This window comes from Ictidomys tridecemlineatus, chromosome 7, assembly GCF_052094955.1.
Source record: "Ictidomys tridecemlineatus isolate mIctTri1 chromosome 7, mIctTri1.hap1, whole genome shotgun sequence".
NCBI classification, from domain to species: Eukaryota; Metazoa; Chordata; class Mammalia; order Rodentia; family Sciuridae; genus Ictidomys; species Ictidomys tridecemlineatus.
Window position 1 is genome coordinate 108,137,078 of NC_135483.1, and position 24,152 is coordinate 108,161,229.

The 24,152-nt window shown below is 33.3% G+C and overlaps 1 protein-coding gene across 6 annotated transcripts in view; it reads right to left on the minus strand.

Annotated features, from left to right (window-relative positions):
• The window catches only part of Zranb3 (zinc finger RANBP2-type containing 3), a 281,585-nt gene that overhangs the window by 100,895 nt on the left and 156,538 nt on the right, over positions 1–24,152 (minus strand). For all 6 annotated transcript variants that reach the window (XR_013424061.1, XR_013424060.1, XM_078017309.1 and 3 more), the window contains 4 exons: positions 8,304–8,423; positions 5,143–5,262; positions 2,068–2,247; positions 511–663 (listed from right to left, as the gene is read on the minus strand). Coding sequence is in view for 4 of the 6 variants with exons in the window: in XM_078017309.1 (XP_077873435.1) it covers positions 511–663; positions 2,068–2,247; positions 5,143–5,262; positions 8,304–8,423 (573 nt within the window). In the remaining 2 variants the exon portion in view is untranslated. The remainder of the gene's footprint in view (positions 1–510; positions 664–2,067; positions 2,248–5,142; positions 5,263–8,303; positions 8,424–24,152) is intronic.

Consider the following 24,152-nt stretch of genomic DNA (forward strand, 5'->3'; position numbering starts at 1 on the left):
AGAACTAGCTCACATCACGATGATCAGAAAGCAGAGAGAGAGTTCTTCACTTGCTAGATACGAATATATATATCCCAAAGCCACACCCCAATTCCTATACCATACCACTTCAGTTACCATTCAGTTAACCCCCATCAGGGGATTAATTCACTGATTGGGTTAAGACTCTTACAATCCAATCATTTCTCCTCTGAACCTTCTTACATTGTCTCACATGTGAGCTTTTAGGGGATACCTCACATCCAAACCATATTTTCTTCTGAAAGTTGGATCCTATTCAGTTTATTTAATTAATGAGCTGAACTGTAAAGGCTGAAATGTTAGAAAATAAAAGCTACTGTAGCAGCCTCTGATCAATGTTAATTTTTGTTATATGAGGTTTTCCAGCTTTAAGTGAAGACCCCTTTTAAGAGCATTGAATAATTGAGTTACTACTTAAAACCATATAAGATGAAGTTATACTTTCAGGATATTAAAAAAAGTAGAAAAGAACAAGTCAAATCATCTTACATGAGTGAACAAAACTTCCTTCCTGAGCTCTTCAAAATTGTCATTTGGAGTCCATGCTTCAGCAAAATGCAGGAAATCCCATTTTTCCTTATCATCTTCTTCAGCCTGAAGCTGTTCCTGCCTACCATTTAATGTGCTCCCAGTGACCCGCACCTGTAAGATGAAAAAACATATGAATTTTACAACAGTTTATCTCACAGATGACATTCATTAAGTAGTAACTTGATTTTGCATTTAAACCATAAGTTATCCACTAAGAGAATATTACTATTCCAACTTTAGTAATATAGATATTCAAATTTACAACCAAATTACCATCTCAATGATTTCTATGCTTAATGAGGGAAAGCTCTAACTAGAAACATTACAATATTTGCTTTTCTCATAAAAGCTTTTAATATTTATATGCTTTGAATTTTAACTTAGAGATAATAGGCCATTTTGAATATCTATACTCAATGATTGAAAAATACTACAACAGAATGAATATTTATGCTGCCTCCCAAAATCCATTAAGATGTAATTCTGGCTCCCGATATGATGATATTAGGAGGCTGGAACTTTGGGAAGTGATTATGTGGTAAAGGTGGAGCCTTCATGAATGGGAATACTACACTTATAAAATGGACCCCAGAGAGTTCTCTTTCTATCATGTGAAGATACACGAAGCTGGCAGACTACAACTTGGAAGAGGGCCCTCATCAGAATCCAACCATGCTGGCACCCTGATCTCAAACTTCTAACCTCCCCAACTGTGAGGAATAAATTTCTATTGCCCTTGTGTCAACAGTATGTAGTATTTTGTTACAATAGCACTTATTAAGACAGAAATCCTCTAATACTTAGTCAAGCCCTTTCTATAAACATCCTTCAAGATTAGGGAGAAGAGATAGTTTAGAGAACAGAGCAAATAATGCCATTCCTAACTTTTCTTTTTTATTTTGGGTACTGGGGATTGGATCCCAGTATACTTTTCCACTAAGCTACATCCCTCGTCCTTTTTATTTTTACTTGGATACAAGGTCTCACTAACTGGCCCAGACTAGCCTTGAATTGTGATACTCCTACCTCAATGTCCTGAGTCCCTGAGATTACAGGTGTGTGCCACCATATTCAGCTCACTCCTAACTTTTCTAGGGTCTGGGTAAGGATGTCCTTTGTCTAATATTAGATCAGAACTCAAGAATCTTTCTGGAAAGGATTTAGTCTTAGGCTACAAAAAGAACTTGGAGTTTCAAATATTAGGTTCCTTGCTAGCTGATCCTATTCTTCTAGTTCTGAAGCAGTAGAATCAGTGGTAAGCATTATGATCTCTATTATTATTACCTTGATGTACTTTGCCTGAAGACATTAAATGTCAGCTTTTTTTTAAGGTGGACACAATATCTTTATTGTATTTTTATGTGGTGCTGAGAATTGAACCCAGTGCCTCACACATGCTAGGCGAACGCAGTACCACTTGAGCCACATCCCCAGCCCAAATCTCAGCTTCTTAACTGATTCAGGCTATAGACCATAATAAGCAAGTTAGTAACTTGGTTTAAATGCAAGTTCTACCTTTCGATTCAGCATTCCCCACATAAGGGTGTCCAGAGTCCCATTTGCAATAAGGTAGTGAATAGTCACAGAACTGCACTGTCCAATTCGGTGAGCACGGTCTTCTGCTTGTTTTATATGTCCAGGGTCCCAGTACAACTCAGCAAATACAACATGACTTGCAGCAGTAAATGTTAAACCCTAAGCAAAAGATAGTGAAGAAACTGAGATGCAAATAAATTAAAAATTGTAGCACAACAGTCATATACAATAAAGTCTTTCTGAATATGTTAAATGGAGATCATCAGAGGACTTAGAAACAAATCAGTTGTTCATTTTATGCCAAATTAAGAAGATTCAAAAAAGTTAAAAGATTACTTATTGCAAGACAGTCAAGTGAACTACAAAAAATATATTTAAAAGACATTTTGATGTTTCAAAATGTTTCAGGTTGATGGATATACATAAACAAAATCACTTCATTCTTTGATGAAGACTGGATTCACTTTAATACTGGAAAATCTAATAAAATATATAATAAAGGTGAATATAATTTCTAACACATGGTATCCATAGCAACTAGGCAGAGAGTATCGACATCCTCTTCATTTAATTCAAACTGCAGTACTATAAAGTAAGAAAATCATGTCTTCAGTGATACTTTTTTCTACCTGTGAAATTACTCATGATACATCCTGAAGACACTGAAGTTTAGTGCTTTATGTCTCAGTATATATATAATGCATCAGGATTTTTTTGTAATTGCATTTTGCATGAATTTGAAATAGTGTGACATAAAAATATGAACTGTCTTATTGTATAAGCAATATGAAACAATGCAAATTTCCTCAAATAAAAATTATGACAAAGATGCATGATATTAAAGTTGGTAGACTGAGTGAGATGTAAACAATGCTCATACTATGGCCATATAGTAGTAAACGACGTTAGGTAGTGGTCAGAAAATCTACCAACCTTTAGGAAGATGGTCTAATCCATGGTGTTGTTCACATGCATTGAAAGTTCTATGAGTGAGTAGTTTTTGTGATGATATTATTTTAACTTAAAATGTTTTTGTGTCATATAACAAACTCATATTAGCATTCATTTAATGCAGCACTAGGTCTCAAGCTGAAAATTTCATTGAAAACTAGTCACTTTATAAAATAGGTTACAAGTAACAAAAACATGGATAGAGCCGAATAAACACAATGTTGAAACCCACTGCTATTTAGGACAAAATGTACTATCAAATATTAGAGATGATGCTGAAAAATAAGAAGTAGCATTTAGAGAGGAACACCTTTAAACTTGTAAAAAGGATCACATGACCATATAAGAATAAAGGAAAATATGCTGTGAAGATCACTGTCATCTTTTTTTTTTTTTTTTTTTTTTTGGTGGTGCTACGGATTGAACCCAGGGCCTTGTGCATTTGAGGCAAGCACTCTACCTACTGATCTATATCCCTAACCCCTCTATATCATCCTGAGAGCTGTTAACCTATAATGTAAGATTCTCAGTGCTAAGAACAAAGACCTTCCTACTTTCCTTTATTCCTATGAAGATATTAGTCTTCAAAGTATAAGAGTCTTGAATTATAACAGGTCTTCAGGAGCATAGCTTTGAATAATATGGGAGTGACTTGTACATTCTTAACTTCAAAAAGTCATTTATTTTTTAATTGTATTTTTAATTTGAAAAAGTTCCAGTCTATCCTGCCTGGTTTTCTCCTATGTATCACCTACCTTGCTATAAATACTCCATTTCTAATTTTAAGCTTTTCTTAGTATTTCTATATCTGGAATACTATTAACAGATACTGAGCTCAGATTACTGGACATACAATGGAACATGACAGAAGTATTGAGATAACCCTCTCTTTAATTTGAATTCCTTGTGAGTTCCAGAAATGCTTCATCCTCAGAATTTCTTTATATACATAATTTTATTTTTTAAAATATATTTATTTTTTAGTTTTAATCAACACAATATCTTTATTTTACATTTATGTGGTGCTGAGGATCGAACCCAGTGCCTCATGTATGCTACGCACTCTAGCACTGAGCCACAACCCCAGCCCTATATATACAATTTTATTTAAATCATTTAGCTGAGTAGAAGCAGATCTTTGCTATATATTAGGTTGCAGGCACAGAAGTACTCTCAATTAGTTTTCCGTATGTTGAATGTACTGACTTAAAACACTTACATAGGAATATTTTAGAATATAAGAAAAAAAAAGTACAGAAAGATCCCTTCAATATAGTGTGGCTATGACTGTCATTGCTTTCCCTAATATTTATTCTTCTCTTATTCCTCCATAACGTAACACCTGGATTTTATCAGGGGTACTGGGAATAAAGACTACTCTTTCCAGCTTCCCTTGTAAGTTTGAAGTGACCATGGGACTAACTGCAAGCCAGTGAGAAGATGTAGTGGGTCTTCCTTCAGGCAATTGCCTGAATTACAGATATGATCGAGAAGTTCTAGCAGCCCTCTTAGATTACAGATACTTGTCTGGAGTGGTAAAGCAGAAAGCCAGAAGAGGCATGGGTCCTAAGGATTTTGTGGAACCACCATTCTAGGATTGGACTCTCTGCAAGAGAGAATGAAATTTTTTATGTTTAAGTCACTCTTAATCTGAGTTTTTATTTACTTACACATCAGAGCACTCTATAACAAGTTCTTGGACAAAAGAATTTCTCCCTCCCAGACCATGTTGTCTCACATATCAATGAACCACAACCAAGTAAGATAAGTGGTATAACAAAGTTTTGAGAAAATTCAAAGGAAGGAAAAAAGGTCATAGTAAAGTACTACAATCAAATTAACTATACTCTGCTGGGTAATTCTTTACTTGAAAATTTAGGAAGATTTGAGTCAAAAATGTTGAGGCTTCTTTCTATTACACTTTTTAGCATTCTCTAAAATAGAATAAATATTAAAACAAGGATCCATATATAAAGCTACTTATAGCAAAACCAGTGACAAACCAAAAATTACACTATAGTTTACAAACCAAAATTATGGTTAATGGCCTTTTTATTATCTCAGTGACATTTTCATATCAAATTGAGACTTGAAATTTCTTACCTGACCAGCAGCCTGAATGCTTAGAATAGCCACACGAGTATCAGGATCATTTTGAAATTGATTAACCAGATGTATCCTTTCTGAAGATGGAACACTTCCATCTATCCTAATGTAGCGAGTCTGGCATCCACAAGATAAATGGCAAAATTAGGTCAAGACCCTATGCATCCTTCTCATATTATAAACTGTACTGCTTATTTTATGGTCATACAAAATAATGGAAATTAGTTAAGATGACAGGTTGGCAAATGTTTTATAAAAAAACTATTACCAAGTTTCTTAATAGCTTCTTATATTATGGCAATATCTTTAATTTTTAATTTTTTTTTTAGTTGAAGATAGACACAGTACTTTTAGTTTATTTACTTATTTTTATGTGGTGCTGAGAATCAAACTCGGTGCCTCACACATGCTAAGCAAGAGTTCTACCACTGAGACACATCCCCAGCTCCAATTTCTTTTTTTTTATTATTAGTTGTTCAAAACATTACATAGCTCTTGACATATCATATTTCATACATTTGATTCAAGTGGGTTATGAACTCCCATTTTTACCCCATATATAGATTGCAGAATCACATCGGTTATACATCCACGTTTTTACATACTGCCATACTAGTGTATGTCTTATTTTTTAATTAAAAGCCTACTTAAAGATAGGGTCTACATCTAATTCATCTTTATATCATCAGTATCAAGGGAAATGCCTTGTATATACAGGAGCTCCACACATCTTTTTTGAATTAAGGTAATGGTTATTTTTAGTAAAATTCTATGTAAACTGGTTGGGCATGATGGCACAAGCCTGTAATTCCAGCGGCTTGGGAGGCTGAGACAGGAGAATTGTGAGTTCAAAGCAACCCTCAGCAAAAAGGGAGGTGTTGGGCTGGGGTTATAGCTCAGGGGAAGAGTGCTTGCCTCGCACACATGAGGCACTGGGTTCAATCCTTAGCACCACATAAAAAATTAAATAAACAAAATAGAGATATTGTGTCCATGTATAACTCAAAAAAAAAAAAAAAAGCAAGGTGCTAATAAGCAACTCAGTGAGATCCTATCTCTAAATAAAATACAAAATAGGGCTGGGAATGTAGCTCAGTGGTCGAGTGCTCCTAAATTTAATCCCTGGTACCAAAAAAGAAAAAAAAATCTATGTAAATTGATATGCAACCTTTAAACAATGGATCAGACTAACTTTAAAATTATAGAATCACTGATTCCAAAGTAAAAGATAGTCAGACATGCTAGAACAAAGATGACTCTGCTCACATAGCAAGGATTCAAGAAGAGTACTGAATGTAATACTGAAATACAGCTCAAATATTAACTAGGAAATATGGCCCTTGAGTTCTCTTTTTTCACAATGTTAAAATGCAAAGAAAAACATGATATGGTCATCTCCATTCAGGTGGTGAAATAAGATACCCACATATATTTTTTTAAAAGTTGAGAAATATTATTAAACTGAACAGTGCTGTCTTTAAGAATAATTTCAGTTGTGACAAAGAAGTGTTTGAAAAGCTAAAAATAATAATTCACCTTAATAAAAACAATTATGAGCCCTAAATTTCAAATAGTCTCATTCAAATATGCACGTCTACAGAAAGTATGACCTTAAGTAGTTGAGACATAGAAATATTCACTTTTAAAAGAGAATAATTCAAGTTAACATCAAATAGAATATCAACTATTAACTTTATCTCCACAAAGCAAATAATAAATAAACTAAAAATCCATTTATTATTCATTAAGAGAGATTATAAAATCTTCTAAGGGTCTTTCTAAAAAAAAATACACAGTTTGTAAGGAAGTTTGGGAGAAAATCACTTTCTACCCCATGAGTACCTACATTTTTAACTTTTAGTAAAATACAGTAAAGCTAAATGAGATTCTAAACATACTAGTAAAATGAATGTGGGAAAAAGAGGCAGACCACTATACTTGGAATAGATTCTAGTAATTTTAAAGTGTAATAGAATCAGAATAAGAAAATATTACAAACCTAATTTTATTGCTCTATCACTTAAAAATTATTTCTAAGTTTAATTAACACCTCACAAGGTGTTGTATAGATACTATAGAAAAATCAATGAGAAAGTACCTTTTAATGTATAACACTTTATTACTCTATGTGCTCTATGGAGGAAATACTAGGACTACTTCTTTGGCTAATGTTAATGAACATAATAGTTAATTCTTAAAAAAAAAACGATATAAAGGGGCTGGGGAGATAGCTCAGTTGGTAGACTGCTTGCCTCACATGCACAAGGCCTTGGGTTTAATCCCCAGCACCACAATAAATAAATAAATAACACAGGAGTAACATTTTAAAAAATTGATATAAAGTTTTTTTTTTAAAAAAACATGGCTTTATTCCTGATTTTAAAAAACTGACCTATAATGACAAGTGGCTTTGTTGTTGCATGTCTAGCAAGCTTACATATTTGTCAGAGAATTTCTTTTGGCCATTTTTGAACATCTCTAGAAGTTCTCATCATTTAAAGAGAATAGATGGCAGGTATAAATGTGGAAAAAAATGGATGATGCTGTCGCTGACAGAACCATTGGAAATTAAGGTTGACTGAAGAAAATGTGGTAGAGCCAGCTTATTTGGTAGCACTAATCTGGTAAGTCACATGGGCCATCTGTTTCAAATTCATCTATATTAAATCTTATCAATAATTTTCTATAGAAAATACTGACTGGAAGTTTAAAAGGTGTAAAAGTACTTAGTTGATAATAGTGGCTGGATTCCTTTTATCGTCTACATAACCCACATTCAAAGGACACCATGCAGATAAACAAAAATTTTAACTTTTAATTGTTAAAGAACATACTACTTTCAAATGGTATATCTAGGAAAAAAAATAAGAATTCACATTACTGTTTCCAAGCAACCTATGATTAATGAATTCAAATAAATTTATCAAAGGAAAATTTAAAAATTGGCATGAAAGATAAAATAGTACATCATAATAATATAGCATTTGTATAATTTGAAAAAAAATTTAATAATACATTATTTCTAAAATAATAAATTTTATAAAACATCATCTGAAGAAGGGGGGAATATTCTACCTAAATTATGAGACTACAAGTAATTTTTAGAATAGTACAAATTTGCACTCTAAAAATTATTTTACATAACAAAGTCAACATACCTTGTTTTCAATGACTGCTTCTGTGCAAGCTTGGAGCATGCTTAAATGGTGAGCAAAAACCAGAAACTTAAGTGAATCATTCTGAAGTATCATCTTAATATAATCCTTTACTGCACCTGCCTAAATATTAAAAGTTAAACTATATTAATGTCATAAAAATTTATTTAAGAATCATGTCATTTTTAAAGGAAAAAAATGCCTCAAAAATCAGCAAGTCTCTGTATTAACATCAGTAGGTCTCACAACTTTCAGCTGCTTTCTTCTCGGGGCAGTATAAGGAAGTAGAAGCCAATATATAAGGGGCATGTGAAAAAAGAGGGAGAAGAGGTGAGAAATGTGAGGTAAAACAAGAACAAGACAAGAATTAGAAAGAAAAAGAAAATAAAGCACAACATGGAAAGGGGTTAGTCAAGCAGGGTATGGTACAGAAGGGGTAGATAGTTTTGCTTAGAAGATGACTTTCAAAAAAGTCCTAAAGAAGACTATGTTTGTATAGAGTTAAAGAGAAAACAGAAAGTAAATTTTCTTTTTTTTTAAATGGCATTTTGGGGGCTGGGCTTGTAGCTCAGTGGTAGAGCGCTTGCCTAGCACTTGTGAGACCACTGGGTTCAATCCTAGCAGCACATAAAAATAAATAAATAAATAAAGGTATTGTGTTCATCTATAACTAAAAAAAATGTTTTTAAATAATGGCTTTTTTTTTTTTAAGGAAAGACTGCAGAAGAGTAAGAAGTCTGAGACTGAATTTTAAGATTTAAGGAAAATTTGTTTGCTTGTTTATTTATTTTTTGACAGGACTAGGGATTGAACCCAGAGGTACTCTTCTTCTGTGCTTATCTCCAACCATTTTTTACTTTTTTTTTTTTTTACTTATTTGTTTTTATGTGATGTTGAGGATTGAACGTAGAGCCTCAAACATATTAGACAAGCGTTCTGCCACTGAGCTACAACTCCAGCCCCCCTTTTTAAAATTTTGAGATAGGATCTCACTAAGTTGCCCAGGCTGGCCTTGAACTTTTGATCCTCTTGCCTCAGCCTCTCATATAGTTGAGATTACAGGCATGTGCCACCTTGCTCAGTTGTGTGGGTGGGTGGGTTTGTTTGTTTATCTATCTATCTATCTATCTATCTATCTATCTATCTATCTATCTATCTGACTCTAGGGATAGAAACCAGGGCTTTGTGCATGCAAAGCAAGCACTCTACCAACTGAGCTATATCCCCAGCCCGAGTTTATTTACTTTTTAACTTAAGGAACTTAGTAGGCTTACTAACAGGCAGTTAAAGAAGTGTACAGGCTAGGAGAAATAGAAAATAAGGGCATTTGGCTTTTTTTTGAGGTAGAGAAGATTCCAGAAGAGCCTGGAGTGACAGGATCAAGAGCACAGGAGGAATGTCTGAAAGAACAGAGGGAAATATGAAGAAATTGTGTGGTAGAAGAAAATCATGAAAGCTCAGATTGAATATGTTTTCATCAGTTAACTTTAGGAAAAATTACATACTAAGAGTAAGAAGTCAACATGAAGTGACTTAAATAGGAATTGAATTTAAAGTGGATAGGATTAATTAATTTTAAACTTGGATACAGTATATTCTAACTGTTAAAAGCTAGTTACTTAAAGATTTTGTATAGAGATGACAGGCGGAATGCCAGGTTGCTCGCAACTAAAACACTCAGGTGTCACTTCAGGGGAACTGGGCTAACTGGGCTGTGTGAAACAACCAAACAAGAGACAGAAATACCTTCTTTTGGGAGCTGTGACGGCTCCTCTGACCTTAAGACTCTACAGAGAGAGAGAGAGAGAGAGAGAGAGAGAGAGAGAGAGAGAGAGAGAGAGAGAGCAGGCGCTGACCCCTTTTATTGAGGAGAAGCTATTCAAATGAGGTAAGGGGTCAGGTTTCAAGGTCTAGCTTCATGATGTCTGCTGACAGCAGGTTGACTTACATCTAGGAAGACCACACCCCAGGGCCCAGTAAGAGAAGGGGACACAAAAAAGGCATCTCCATGGAACATTCTATCCTAAACAGGGCAAGGGATAATATTACAAAGGACCAGGTGAGCATAGATCCACCCAAAAGGCATGCCCATGCAGGAAGACACAGTCACTCAAAACCTAGAAGACTGAGGCTATCCAGCAGCATGACCACTGGATGCCACACCTGCTCAGCAAAGAGTCAGACCCAGTCAGGTATAGTTTGGCCTACCATAGTAGAAGACATTTCTTTTCTATGCCATTTTTAAATTTTAGTAAACTATACAGGGACAAAAAAAAATTGGAGAAAGGTCAAAAGCAACAAAACTTTCAAAGCTAATACATAGATGATGCCTAATAACTGATTAGCCAATCTGGGAGATCCGAAGCTGGCAAAAAAAAAGTCAAGAAGCACCTGGTTCATGCTATAGTCATCTACATCTATAAAGGCTTAGGAAATAGCACCTATGGAATGGGAATGAAGTATGGCTAGAAGTGGAGGACTTGCTGAATGCTGAAATAGTTGATTGTGTATAACATTGTTCCATATCCTCTCTCTGAGGATCCCACATCACAGGTACCTTCCCTGACCACCCTAGCAAAAAATTAGAATTATTTTTTTAGATAGGGTAAAACAATTTATTTGGATAACTGGAACTCCACATCTATGTATGATATCAAAGTGCATAAATGCATTCTACTGTCATGTATAACTAATTAAAACAAATTTTTAAAAAGTATGGATTGGAAACTTAAGGCTCAATGCAATAGTGTTGAGAGGTAGGGCCTAATATGAGGTGTTTAGGTTATGAGGCTTCTACCTTCTTAAGTGGACTAATGCCAAGTATAAAAGGGCTTAAGGCTGCAAATTCAATCTCTTGATTTCTCACATTCTCTTGTCTTTCTGTATTCCACTATAGGACAATGCAGCACAAAGTCCCTCCTCACAAGTGCACACCTTGATATTGAACTTCTTAACCTCCAGAACTATGAGCCAAATAAACTTCAATTGTTTAAAAATTACTCAGTCTTGGGTATTATGATATAAAAGCACAAAAGGACTCAGAGAGTAGGCATACTGAGCAAAAATCATGGAGATTAAATGAATGTTATATATAAATGATAAAGTACTGGAACTGTAGCTCAATGGTAAAAGCACTTGGCTGACACGTGTATCCAGAACCACATACGAAGTTATGTGTGTCTGTGTGTATGTGTATGTGTGTATATACACATGTACAGACACATATGTGTGTGTATATTGATGATATCTGCTCTTAGCCTTATTACCTCCATATATCCCAAAGAGACAAATAGGCTTGTGTCCATTAAGCAGAAGAGCAGATTCATATAAAAAATGATTCTTTTCTGGGGAAAATGACCAAAGAGGAGGAAAAAAAAAAAAACAACAAAAGAAAGAAATAGGGGCTGAGGATGTAGCTCAGTGGTAAAGCGCTTGCCTCGAATGTATGAGGCACTGAGTTTGATCCTCAGCACCACATAAAAATAAAGATACTGTGTATTCATCTACAACTAAAAAATATACATAAAAATAAAAAAAGGAAAGAAAGAACTAAAGATACTAATATTAGGGGGTTCTCAACAAAACATCCCAATCAGATCACCTTTAAATGACAGCAATAGTCTATAAGCATATCTACGCACAAGGTTTAGCATAGTCAGTGTTTAGTATCTTTTATGTAAACAGAAGCAAACAACCCAAGATCACCAGGCATTTTTAGAACACAACACAGATGAATATATTAATTGTGCAGGCTAGAAAAGAGTGTATTTATAAAACAAAAACAGGATGATACAAAAATGAAACATTGAATGAAAAAATGCTCTCAAAAATTAAAAATATAATAGCAGAAGTTTAAAATTCACTGGTTATTAAACTCAGAAAATGTCCAAAAAAGAAGGTAGAAAATAATAAATAAAATACAAGAAAATTAGAGAACTAAGTCATGAGAGCAATATGTGAAAAATAACATTTCTAGGAAATAATGCAGAGAAAGAAGAAAGAAATAAATCAAAGAAAAAGTTTCACTGATCATATGGGCATGAGTATTCACAATGGAAAATGGAAAAGTATTCATCCTTCATAGAATGAAAATGAACCCAGAGCAAGGCCTATCATTATGAGATTTTAGAATGCTGAGGATAAAGATTCCAGAGAAAGGAGGAAAAAATTTCTCAGAATCAAAATAGGATAAAAATCTTGAATTGCATTGGATTTTTCAACAACAATATAAGAAATTTTTAGAGAAACAGATTTCTACAAATTTCACATCCAGCCAAATTAAAAATCAGGTATAAAGAACATGAATATTTTAAAATATCTAAGTGACTCAAATAATTTACCTCCAAAGAACCTCGTTTTGGGGAGGCTTAGTGGGGAATTTGATCCAGCAAAATAAGAGAGTAAACAAAGAAAGAAAATAATACCATGGAAATAGGTGGTTCAGAACAAAGGAGAAAAAGAAAAATCTCTAGGATGAAAGCTATGCAGCAGACCTAAGGAGCAACAGTCTAGACTGGAGTTGATCAGAGGCTTCAGGGAAAATTTCTTTAAGAAGATGAAATTAACAATGCCCAATGTTTAAAGACAGTAAGAAAATAACAAGGGAAAACTTTGAGGATGAATTAGTGATAGGTACACCGACAATTAAGCAAAAGAAGAGGAAAACAAAAACAAAAACTTCAATAATTACTAAATGAAAATAAAATAAAATGTGTTATAGAAGAAATAAAACATGATAAAGGGTTACAAAGTTCTAGTTAGAAGTAAGACATTTTGGTGTGCTTTTGAACACTGGAGGTGATAGTCATATCAATAATGTACAGTATATTTCAAAAAGCTAGAAGAAAGGATATCGAATTTTTTTTACCACAAAGAAAGGATAAATGCCTTGACCTTGTCCTTATGTTTATCCTGATGTTAACATCATGCAATGTATTGATATATCACAATGAAAATTCATAGGATCTCACATTGCTCACTAGTAAATATTTTAAACACGTTTCTAATAATATACATAGCAAATGTGGATCAAGCCAAAATTAGAAGAAGTTGCTATACAATTAGTAAAACTATAACACTTTGACAGAAAGATGAGAATAGAGGAAATGTATGTATGTGAAGGTGGGGCAGAGGGGGAAAGAACTAAAATTTTACCTTCTATATTGAGGAAGCAATTGATCACAGCCAAAATTACAACACAAGCAGTAATACAAACTAAGAACCCCTGGTGTAAGGGATTTGAAATACTAAAAAAAAAAAAATTCAGTTTTAAAAAACTGGAAAGTAGTGGGAATAAAGTTAGGAAGATTTGTTTTTGGAATGATTATTTTTTGCTGTCAAAGTAATATTATGCAGCTTTGTTAATAAAAAATTTTAAATGGGGGCTTTCAAATTTGAAAAATATGTATTTAAAATTAATGCATATGACTATAATGTGACAAGACTGATTTCGAAAGCTATATTTTGTATGTCTAAATTTTCTAAATAACAGAAATTCTTCATACAATGAGATTAGAGACTGGTAAGAACTTTAGCCTTGGATTTTGGTGCCTCAGAAAGTGAAAATAGAGCCCTCTCAAAACAAGAAGCTATAAATTCTGGATGTGTTGTCATGGCAACTGAATCACTTTAAAAGTACACGTTTGCCTAAAGAGCTATATTTACTGTGATAAGGCTTTCAAAAAGTACATGTCAAGTTGTAGTGTTTTTAGGGTGCATTTACAACTATCCAGTTTGGATTCATAACTAAGATCACTGTATCCCTAGTCTAAGATGCACTCCCTTTCTCTTCCTAAGCAAGCCATTTCTGCCATTGTTTCCTCCACTGATGTCACCCAACTTCCCATCACTACCAGAACCACTTATGCCAAAGCTCAAGTTCCCAGCCCTCCAATTCTTCCAAGTTACTGCTTTGGAAAGGGTTGTGGTTACTATTAATATTATAAAGGTAAATTACACAACCGGCTAAACAGGCTCTTGAGACTAAGATAAAAACCATCATTATGATGTTGATTCCTAGGAGGAAAGGTGTTCAGAGTACCAAAATATCTATGTAACAGATGAACTTCTAGGATTCTTTTAGGTTCTTAAGTTAGGAATTGCATAGATTTGCATTTAAAAATGTACTATACATGCATTTTAACTATCTTGACTTTATTCTAATCAAAATTGTCACCACATTGTTAGATTTTAAATTATTTGAGCAGTATGAGAAATGCCAGGTCCTGGTAATAATCAGTATTTTGGTTATGGTGGGTTCAGGTTTTCTAGAAGTTACAAAAAATGCATGTGTTCAAAATTGTACTATTTTACTGAAATTTATCATGTTCCTGTTAAATGAAGGTCTGATTTCCATAATTAACAAAGATTATACACTATATCTTATTTAAAGAAAATATAAATGAAGATAATATATTTTAATATTTGTTAATTTTTAAAAATAATTTTTGTAGTTATAAATGGACACAATACCTTTACTTTATTTTTTTTTTTTTTATGTGGTGCTGAGGATTGACCCAGTGCCTAACATGTGCTAGGCAAGTGCTCCACCACTAAGCTACAATCCCAGGCCAGATTTGTTTAAGTGAAGAGGTGTACATCATACTTTCTGAAGTAGAAGCAGTGGCAGTGGTGGTGGGGGGACAACCTATACTGCATTGAAGAGCAGATAAAATTATTTGATTTAAACTTGTCAGCTTTTAATAAATACTAAAAAAAATAAAGGAAAACATTAAACCTGAGGAAAGACAAGTTTCTCTTTTGATCAAAGTTTAATCCAGGATCCTCTGAGCTCTCTTCTCAACTAAGCCTTGACCTTGTCCTTATGTGGTCTCTTGTCCATGCCAGACCTCTATTACTCAATCTTAGCAAGAATCTTCCTATCCTTAATAACTAAGCAAGTTCCTCATTCCCCACTTTTGATGTGTAAGTCTTTGACCTGTCTTTGGCAAGAATTCTGTTAGGTCAGTTTTGCAAGGATCTCTTACACTTGATATCTCTAGTTTTCCATCTATTAACCTCTTCATTAGCTATAAATCCTTACTTGTCCTTATTGTATTTGGAACCTAGCTCATCTGTCTCTGTTACAACAGAGGCAACTCCTATCAGTCTTAAATAAAGTCTTCTTCCTTACTGTTCTAACAAATGTCAGAATAATTTTCCCATTAATAGCCATAACCTCCAAAGAAGCCTCCCATAAAGTGCTGAGGTCATTGGATCCCACACTATATGGCAGTTTGCTCCGATATCTGATAGCCATTGACTTTGATTTCTTCCTGTCCTTCTTAATCAACCAGAGTTGAACTATGATTGGTCTAAGCTAGTCTTCTATTCCTCCTGACTAATAAGACATCTGGGAATTCTGCTGGAGGCTTCAACAAACATCCTCACTGACAAAGGGATTCTCAGATCACTATTTTGCTTTGAACATGATGGCCTGAACTGGAAATCTGACATCCTGTTTTATAGCAGTCATCCCGCCGCCACAATGAGAGGAAGCAGCGAACTAGGATAGCTAGAGCAGAAAGACAAAAGAACTTGATTTCATTATCTTAGATTTTTTTAAAAATGGATTCACTGAGATATAATCCACATACTATAAAATCCACCCTTTTAGAATGAACACTCCAATGGCTTTTAGTATATTCAAGAGTTTCTTTTAACTATTACCCAAAAAGGAATCCCTTTACCTTTCAGCTGTTACCATCAAGTTACCCTTCACTACTAGCTCTGGGTAAACATTTAATCTATTTTGTGTCCCTCTGAATTTGACCATCTTGTATATTTCATATATGTTAAAGTCATCCAATATGTGTTTTTGTGTGATTTGCTTTAACATAACAATGTTTTTAATCCACGTTGTAAATAAATTACTTAATTTATTTTTTTAATGCCAAATAATACTGCATTGCACAAATATGTGCATTTAACTTATCCATTTGATACCCTGTCTCTCTTGTTTTTACTCATTTATCCAGCTACCTTATACTGTTTCACATTAAATTTATATATTGATAGTGATTTGGCTTTTATCCTTTAAAATTATTTCAAATATCAAAAGAAATACCATAGTAAAGGAGAATAGGTACTGTTAATACACAACCCTCCCCATGCCTGGCTTCTGCAGCCCACCACAAAAGGGAGGATAAAAATTTGTCTTCCACCATCTCTTCTCTTTGCTCATGATTCTTAAATTAGAAACTATTTCAGCAACTTCAAAAAGTACTTTTGAATCTGGTAGAACATGGCCTTCAGGGAATATTCGTAGTTCCATGCGACAATAAAAGGACTTGAGACATTTTCACAGAGCGCCATGTAAAAATTTTCTCACAGAAAAACAAAGTTTTAGTTCAAATGATGGTTCAGATAAACTATCACATGTATTATTTTCTTATCTCCAAGCACATTTTAGTTCCTTATGAATATATCTGTAAATAGTAATCTAACATCCCTAATACATGTACTCTTTTGACACTAAGTTCTACAAGCAGCTCATTGACAAGTGGAGTAAGCAACTCCAATTTAATATCTTAACTAACACAATTTTATAAAAGAACCTGTAATGCGGGGTGCTGGGTTCAATCCTCAGCACCACATAGAAATAAAATAAAGGTATGGTGTCCAACTACAACTAAAACAAAATATTTTTAAAAATTACTCAAATTTTGACATCACTGGAAAGCAAAGCCAATATAGTATAACAACTTAAAAATTAATTTCATGAAAGTTTAATTATAAAAGTCATTGATTAAAACAGCTAATCTAATTCTATTAAAACTAACATCAGTTAAAATTTTGATTTCTTTATAAACTCCATCAACTAGTCATACCAGTAAGGTAATTAACTTTTTAAAAAAATTGTAGATGAGCATAACATCTTTATTTTCACTTCAATTAATTATGTGGTTCTGAGGATTGAATCCAGTGTCTCACATACGTGAGACAAGTGCTCTACCACTGAGCCACAGCCCAGGTAATCAACTTTTACTACTAAACCATAAGCATGAATAAAACTTATTTGGGTGTTAAAATTGTAATACACAGAATATATAGACTTTAATTTTATATCTTCTTTCTATCTATACAGAGATGCTGAAAAGTCTCTAATAAGAAAATAGGTACCACCCAAATCCACAATCATTAACAAATACTAAATTTATTCAGCTATCCTAGAGAAATTATGGCTTCTTGAGTTAGATTGTCTGGATTCAAATCCTGACTCCAACACTTAAAAGTATGAGAGAGAATAAGCAAGTCACTTAATCTCGGTGCTTCAGTTTTCACACTTATAAAAGTAGATAAAGTTCTTTAAACCTCATAGTGTTGTGGTAAGAATTTAATGAGGCCATGCATTAAATATGTTTGGAATAGTGCTTGGCACACATATTATAAACATATTAGCTCTTAGTATTAACATATTTTTCTAGTGAACTGAAAGAACAATTTCAACCTTCTCAACTTGCTTCAAAATCGGAACTATGACTGTTGGTTCTCAAATGCCCTCACTGCCTAGAGAAAATAGAATCATCATCTTAGAATTCTGTTTCTTTATTTTCACTCATTCTAATTTCCTTTTCTTTCGGAACAAGAGAGATATTTCTTCTCTAAGGCGAATCACTTTACCTTTGATTCTAAACTACCCACTCCTGCCATCTTAAAAACCTTAAAACCACTCTTCCATGTCAAGTGGCTATTTTCCCATTTTTAATAGTATTATTTTCTTATTTGCACTTAACTGATTATTGCTGACCATCTCTTACTAATGAACAGGAGGCAGGCTATCCCTGGTTCAGAGCCTAGAGACTCCTAAATCACAGAGAGAGCAAAAGAAGAGGGACTCTTCAGTCTCACATCATTCCAGGCCCTGTACAGCAGGGATTATTGTAGTGTCCTCATTATAGTTTACTTCATTTTATAAATAGGATTCCACCTGTGTTAAGCTGCTGAGGCAATTAAAGAGGAAACACACTTTGTGCATAACGGGAACATGTTTAAAGCAATTTGCCTTCTGCAAAGTTTTTTTCAGTACTAAGGAATGCTACCATCACCAAAGTGACAGGAAATTTTAAATTAGGGGTTGGTTTTAATCATTTTTTATAAAAACTGGCATTTCTCTCAAAATGATTTTCTTTAAAAATGAGATGTAGTTGCAATGTATTCCCAAATAACTGAGAATTGGCTAAAGCAAGCATACCACTTATATCTGTTTTCTCCTACCTGTATATTATGTTGAGGTTAAATCTGAAGAATCTGTCAATTTACATCCATTGTATTCTGAACAAATATTACAAGTAATTTAAAGAAAGAAAAGAAAAAGTATAATTCTCTTAATTATCTGAAATTCTTCCACTAATTGACTTTGCACTTTTACCATTAATTAAGTTCATTTTTGTTTGCTATTTATCACTAATATTTCCTGTTTATCATATTTTGTTTATTTTCATTAAGAAGTATTTGTTATGGTTTAGATATGATGTGTTCCACAAAAGCTTAAGTGTGAGACAATGCAAGAATTTTCAGACTTAAATGATTGCCTAAGAGCCTTAACCTAATTGGTGGATTGATTATAAGAAACTTGACCTAATCACTGGATTAATTCATTGATATGGATTAACTGGGTGGTTACTATAGGTATGCAGGGTGTAGCTGGAGAAAGCAGGTCATTGGAGGTGTGCCTATAGGGTTTGTATTTTGACCCTGGAGAGTGGAGCGTATTCTTTCTCTCTCTGCTTCCTGGTGTCATGTCCTGAGCTGCTTTCCTTATGCTTTTGTCATGATGTTCTGCCTCATCTAGTGCTCTGAGAAATGGAGTTGACCATCTGTGAACTAATACCTCTGAAACTATAAGCCAAAATAAACTTTTCCTCTTCTACATTGTTTTTGTCAGGTCTTTTGGTCACAGTGGTAAAAAAAGCTAACAAAAATGGTTTGTAAAAGAAAGAGATCTTGATAATATAATAGCAACATTAAGGAGATAATAACAAACATATTTAAAACATATTTCTGTCTTCCTAAGAAGAACAAGTATAACAAGTAGAAAAGTACAAATATTTATAGGCATATGGATAAGATATGTCAACACCATAATATTATAATACATAGCCTTGTATACAGGAAAATTTATCATGTCCATATGACCTAATTTGAAGCACTTGGCACTGTATTCCTGTCTACCAAAAACACAGTGTAGATTATGAAGAAAAGAAAGATTATAGCAGAAAAAGAAATTTCTATTCTGCATATCTATAAAATGAGTATAAATGGAGATAAATTTTTCTGGAAGTCTTTAGGTATAACTTTGTCTGCAACAAAAGAAGAGGAAATGATCTCCTGAGATCCTTTCTATTACAATTAGTGAACAGTGGTAAAATTGTCAATACATAAAAGGATAAAGTTTTTGCTTTTGCAGAATATCTAACAAGAATAAAACTTTATACTTTACATACTAATTTAATACATTTATTATGGAGTTTTAGTCTTTTTTCAATTGAATACCACAGACGAGTAATCTATTTTACTGCAAGCAATACTTACACACATGCCCTTAAAATGGTGATATCAAAAACTCATTATTTTAAGTCCTATCAACTTTTTCAAAATTTAGACAAACTATCATTAGATGGTTTTAAATATGTTTAAATTCCTCAACAGAATTGTTCGAATGAGTCAACAAAAAGAAAAGTATTTCTAAAATGATACTGTGGAGTACAAAAAAAAAAAAAAACTTCTATTATCCAACAGCATGTGCCTTGCTAAGTTTGACACAGATCATACTTCATAATAACAAACATATTTAAACACAAAATGTATCTTGTATTTTTTACTCACAGTATCAGTAAATGGCACAAACATCAATCCAGCTGACCTGGCAAGAATCTAGTTTCTATCTTTTCCCTTCCTTCTACATTCTGTCAATCATTAATGTTTATTGATTGTATGTATTAATACATCTTGAAGTTTTTCTTTCTTTACAGTCAAGATGTGGCTCAGCCAAATCTTGAAAAAGCCTATTTAATCCATTATGTATGTAGGCTCAAACACATCTTGGTTTAGATTACCAATACTGTTAACCTGAATTATCAGTGATACAGCTCAAATGAATTATCTTTCTATAGATTTGCTCCTTCCAATCCATTTTCCTCATAGCTACAAATATGATCATGTTGGTCCACTTCACTGTACCTGAAGGGCTAAGAATCCTTAGGATAAATTATAAACTATATCTAGTTTATACTTTATAGAACCTTGAGAGATAAGACAGTGTACTTTCCTAGCACCTTCTCAGATAGGCAACTAAATAATCTATTGAATTAATCAGGCAATTACTCAGATGCATACAAAATAATACCTAAATTATAATCTGTGATATTTTAAGCTCATTTACAAATTGGTTCCGGAGAACTCAGAAACACATTTTTTAAAATAGGAACAATATTAAATGTATATAACTACAGTTGCCTCCTGAAAGCCTATTTAATCCATTATGTAGATAATTGTATTTATGGTTAAATACAATTATCTACATAATAAATAAATAATAAATACCTAAATATTGGGTTTTGATAACATCTAGGGAAGATATATTAAGAATTCCAATTTGGTAATTCCAGTAACTAATTATTTCTGGCTGCAGCCCAGGGATAGAAAAACACAGTTACAATTTACATACATTGTTAAAGACAGATTCTCACATGGAAAGAATGAAAAATGACTAAAATCTCCAGGGAACTAAGTGGCAGGACTTGGCCTTTTGCTGCCATTAATTTTTGAGAACATTAATTTTTGAGGACAACTAACTTTTCATCTCCTTCCTTTTTCTTCAAGATTCCCAGTTCCTGTTGATTGTCAATACTTCTGACTTCACATCAGGGTTTCTTACCACAGACAAGAAATAATGTATAAGTTTCTCTTTCTCTTTAAGGAAACATTCTGTACTCAGTATTAAGTACAAAGAAAGCTAAGTAAGCAAGCAAACAATCAAAAAGAAAAAAATGGAGGAAAAAGGTAGTTATTAACTCCAGGAAAAACAATACTTGTCAAAGAAAAGAAATCTAATTATAGCTCAAGTGTGAAATGTTTAACAGAGTCATTATATGGTGAACAATGAATGTTGATCAAACCAAAACTTAAGCTTAAACCATAAAATAACATAAGAAAACTGAGCAGGGGGAATGTATTTTCTCCCAATCCATGTGTTTTTTATATATGATTTTTTAAGATCATTATAAGTTCTAATGTTTGAATTCTGTTTTCTTTCTCTGAAGTTTTTACATTTCTATCCTAACAAATTGCTCTACCTAAAGGATAGAAATGTTTTTATGCATGTATACTACTAAGAGTTTCCAAATTTTTGCTTTTGGATTTAAGTATATGAATTATGACTGACTTCAAGTAAATTTTTATGTATAGTGGGAAATAGTAAAGATTCCCTTTTTCCCTAATAGGTATCCAAGCATCCAACACCATTTGTTAGAAAGATTATCATTTATTTCCCCATTGAGTTTTCTTGTCCTCTTTCTTAACAAAGCAACTGGAAATCCATGTGAAGTTCTATTTATGAACTCATCTACACATCTAGCTTCACAATTTGCTTAAAGGATATGTCATTTATTTCCAAAAATACGACTATTATAAATAAATTTCTGTGAAAGTATTTGTGTGAATCTATATTTTTCTTTCTGTAGCATAAACAACCAGGACATTGGCATATTTGTTTTAAAAAATTTCCTTGTGGTGTTTTTTCTTTCTTTCATATTTGTTACTGGTACATTATAATTATATGAAATAGTGGGATTTGTTGTTACATATTTGTATACACCTGATTTAATAATAACTTGTTCAATACGTATTTATGTAATTTTTAAATTTATATATGACAGCAGATGCATTACAATTCTTATTACATATATACAGCACACTTTTTCATATCTCTGGTTGTATATGTAGCATATTCACACTCATCCGTATCTTCATACCTGTACTTTGGATAGTAATGATCATCACATTCAACCATCATTAATTAACCCCATGCCCCCTCCCTTTCCCTCCCACCACTCTGCCCTAACTAGAGTTTATCTATTCCTCCCATGCTCCCACTCCCTATTCCACTATGAATCAGCCTCCTTATGTAAGAGAAAACATTCAGCATTTGATTTTGGGGGATTGGCTAACTTCACTTAGCATTATCTTCTCTAATTCCAGCCATTTACCTGCAAATGCCACAATTTTATTCTCTTTTGTTGCTGAGTAATATACCATTGTGTACATATGCTATATTTTTAAAAAATCCATTCATCTATTGAAGGGCATCTAGGTTAGTTCTACAGTTTAGGTATTGTGAATTGTGCTGCTATAGTCATTGATGCATGTTTTTGGCAACTATGTCTAATATAAGATAACTGTAATTTTGTGAGTTAGTCTCTGTGACCTATATTCTGTACTATTGGTCTACCAGTCTGTTTTGGTGCCAATACCATGCTGTTTTAGTTACTATTGCTCTGTAGTATAGTTTAAGGTCTGGTATAGTGATGCCACTTGCTTCACTCTTCCTGCTAAGGATTGCTTTAGCTATTCTGGGTCTCTTATTTTTTCAGATGAATTTCATGATTGCCTTTTCTATTTCTATGAGGAACGCCATTGGGATTTTGATTGGAATTGCATTAAATCTGTATAGTGCTTTTGGTAATATGGTCATTTTGATAATATTAATTCTGTCTATCCAAGAGCAAGATAGATCTTTCCATCTTCTAAAGTATTCTTTCTTTAGGGTTCTGTAATACAATAAATATAAATCTTTCACCTCTTTTGTTAAATTGATTCCCAAGTATCGTATTTTTTTTGAGGTTATTGTAAATGGGGTAGTTTTCCTCATTTCTTTCTCAGAGGATTTGTCACTGATATATAAAAATGCCTTTGATTTATGGGTGTTAAATTTATATCCTGCTACTTTGCTGAATTCATTTACTAGTTCTAGAAGTGTTTTGGTGGAGCTTTTTGGGTCTTCTAGGTATAGTATCATGTCGTAAACAAATAGTGCTAATTTAAATTCATCTTTTCCTATACATATCCCTTCTTTTGCCTAATTGCCCTGGCCAGTGTTTCAAGAACTATGTTGAACAGAAGTGGTGAAAGAGGGCATTCTGTCTTGTTCCAGCTTTTAGAGGGAATACCTTTAATTTTTCTCCATTTAGAATGATGCTGTCCTAAGGCTTAGCATAGATAGCCTTTAAGACGTTGAAATATGTTCCTGTTATTCCTAGTTTTTTCTAGTGTTTTGTACATTAAGGGATGCTGTATTTTGTCAAATGCTTTTTCTGCATCTATTGAGATGATCATATGATTCTTATCTTTGAGTCTATTGATGTGAGGAATTACATTTATTGATTTCCATATGTTGAACCAACCTTGCGTCCATGGGATCAATCCCACTTGATCATGGTGCATAATCTTTTTGATATGTTTTTATATTCGATTTGCCAAAATTTTATTGAGAATTTCTGCATGTATGTTCATTAGAGATATTGGTCTGAAGTTTTCTTTCTTAGATTTGTCTTTGCCTGGTTTTGGGATCAGGATGATATTGGCCTCACAGAGTGAGTTTGGAAGTGCTGCCTCTTTTTCTATTTCCTGAAATAAATTGTAGAGTATTGGTATTAGTTCTTCTTTAAAGGTCTTGTAGAACTTTGCTGTATATCCATCCAGTCCTGGGCTTTTCTTGGTTGGTAAGTTTCTGATGGTGTCTTCTATTTCATCACTTGATATTGGTCTGTTTAAATCCAACCTGGGCAAATTGTACAACTTAAGAAATTTGTCAATGCCTTCATTGTCTTCTATTTTATTGGAGTATAAGTTTTC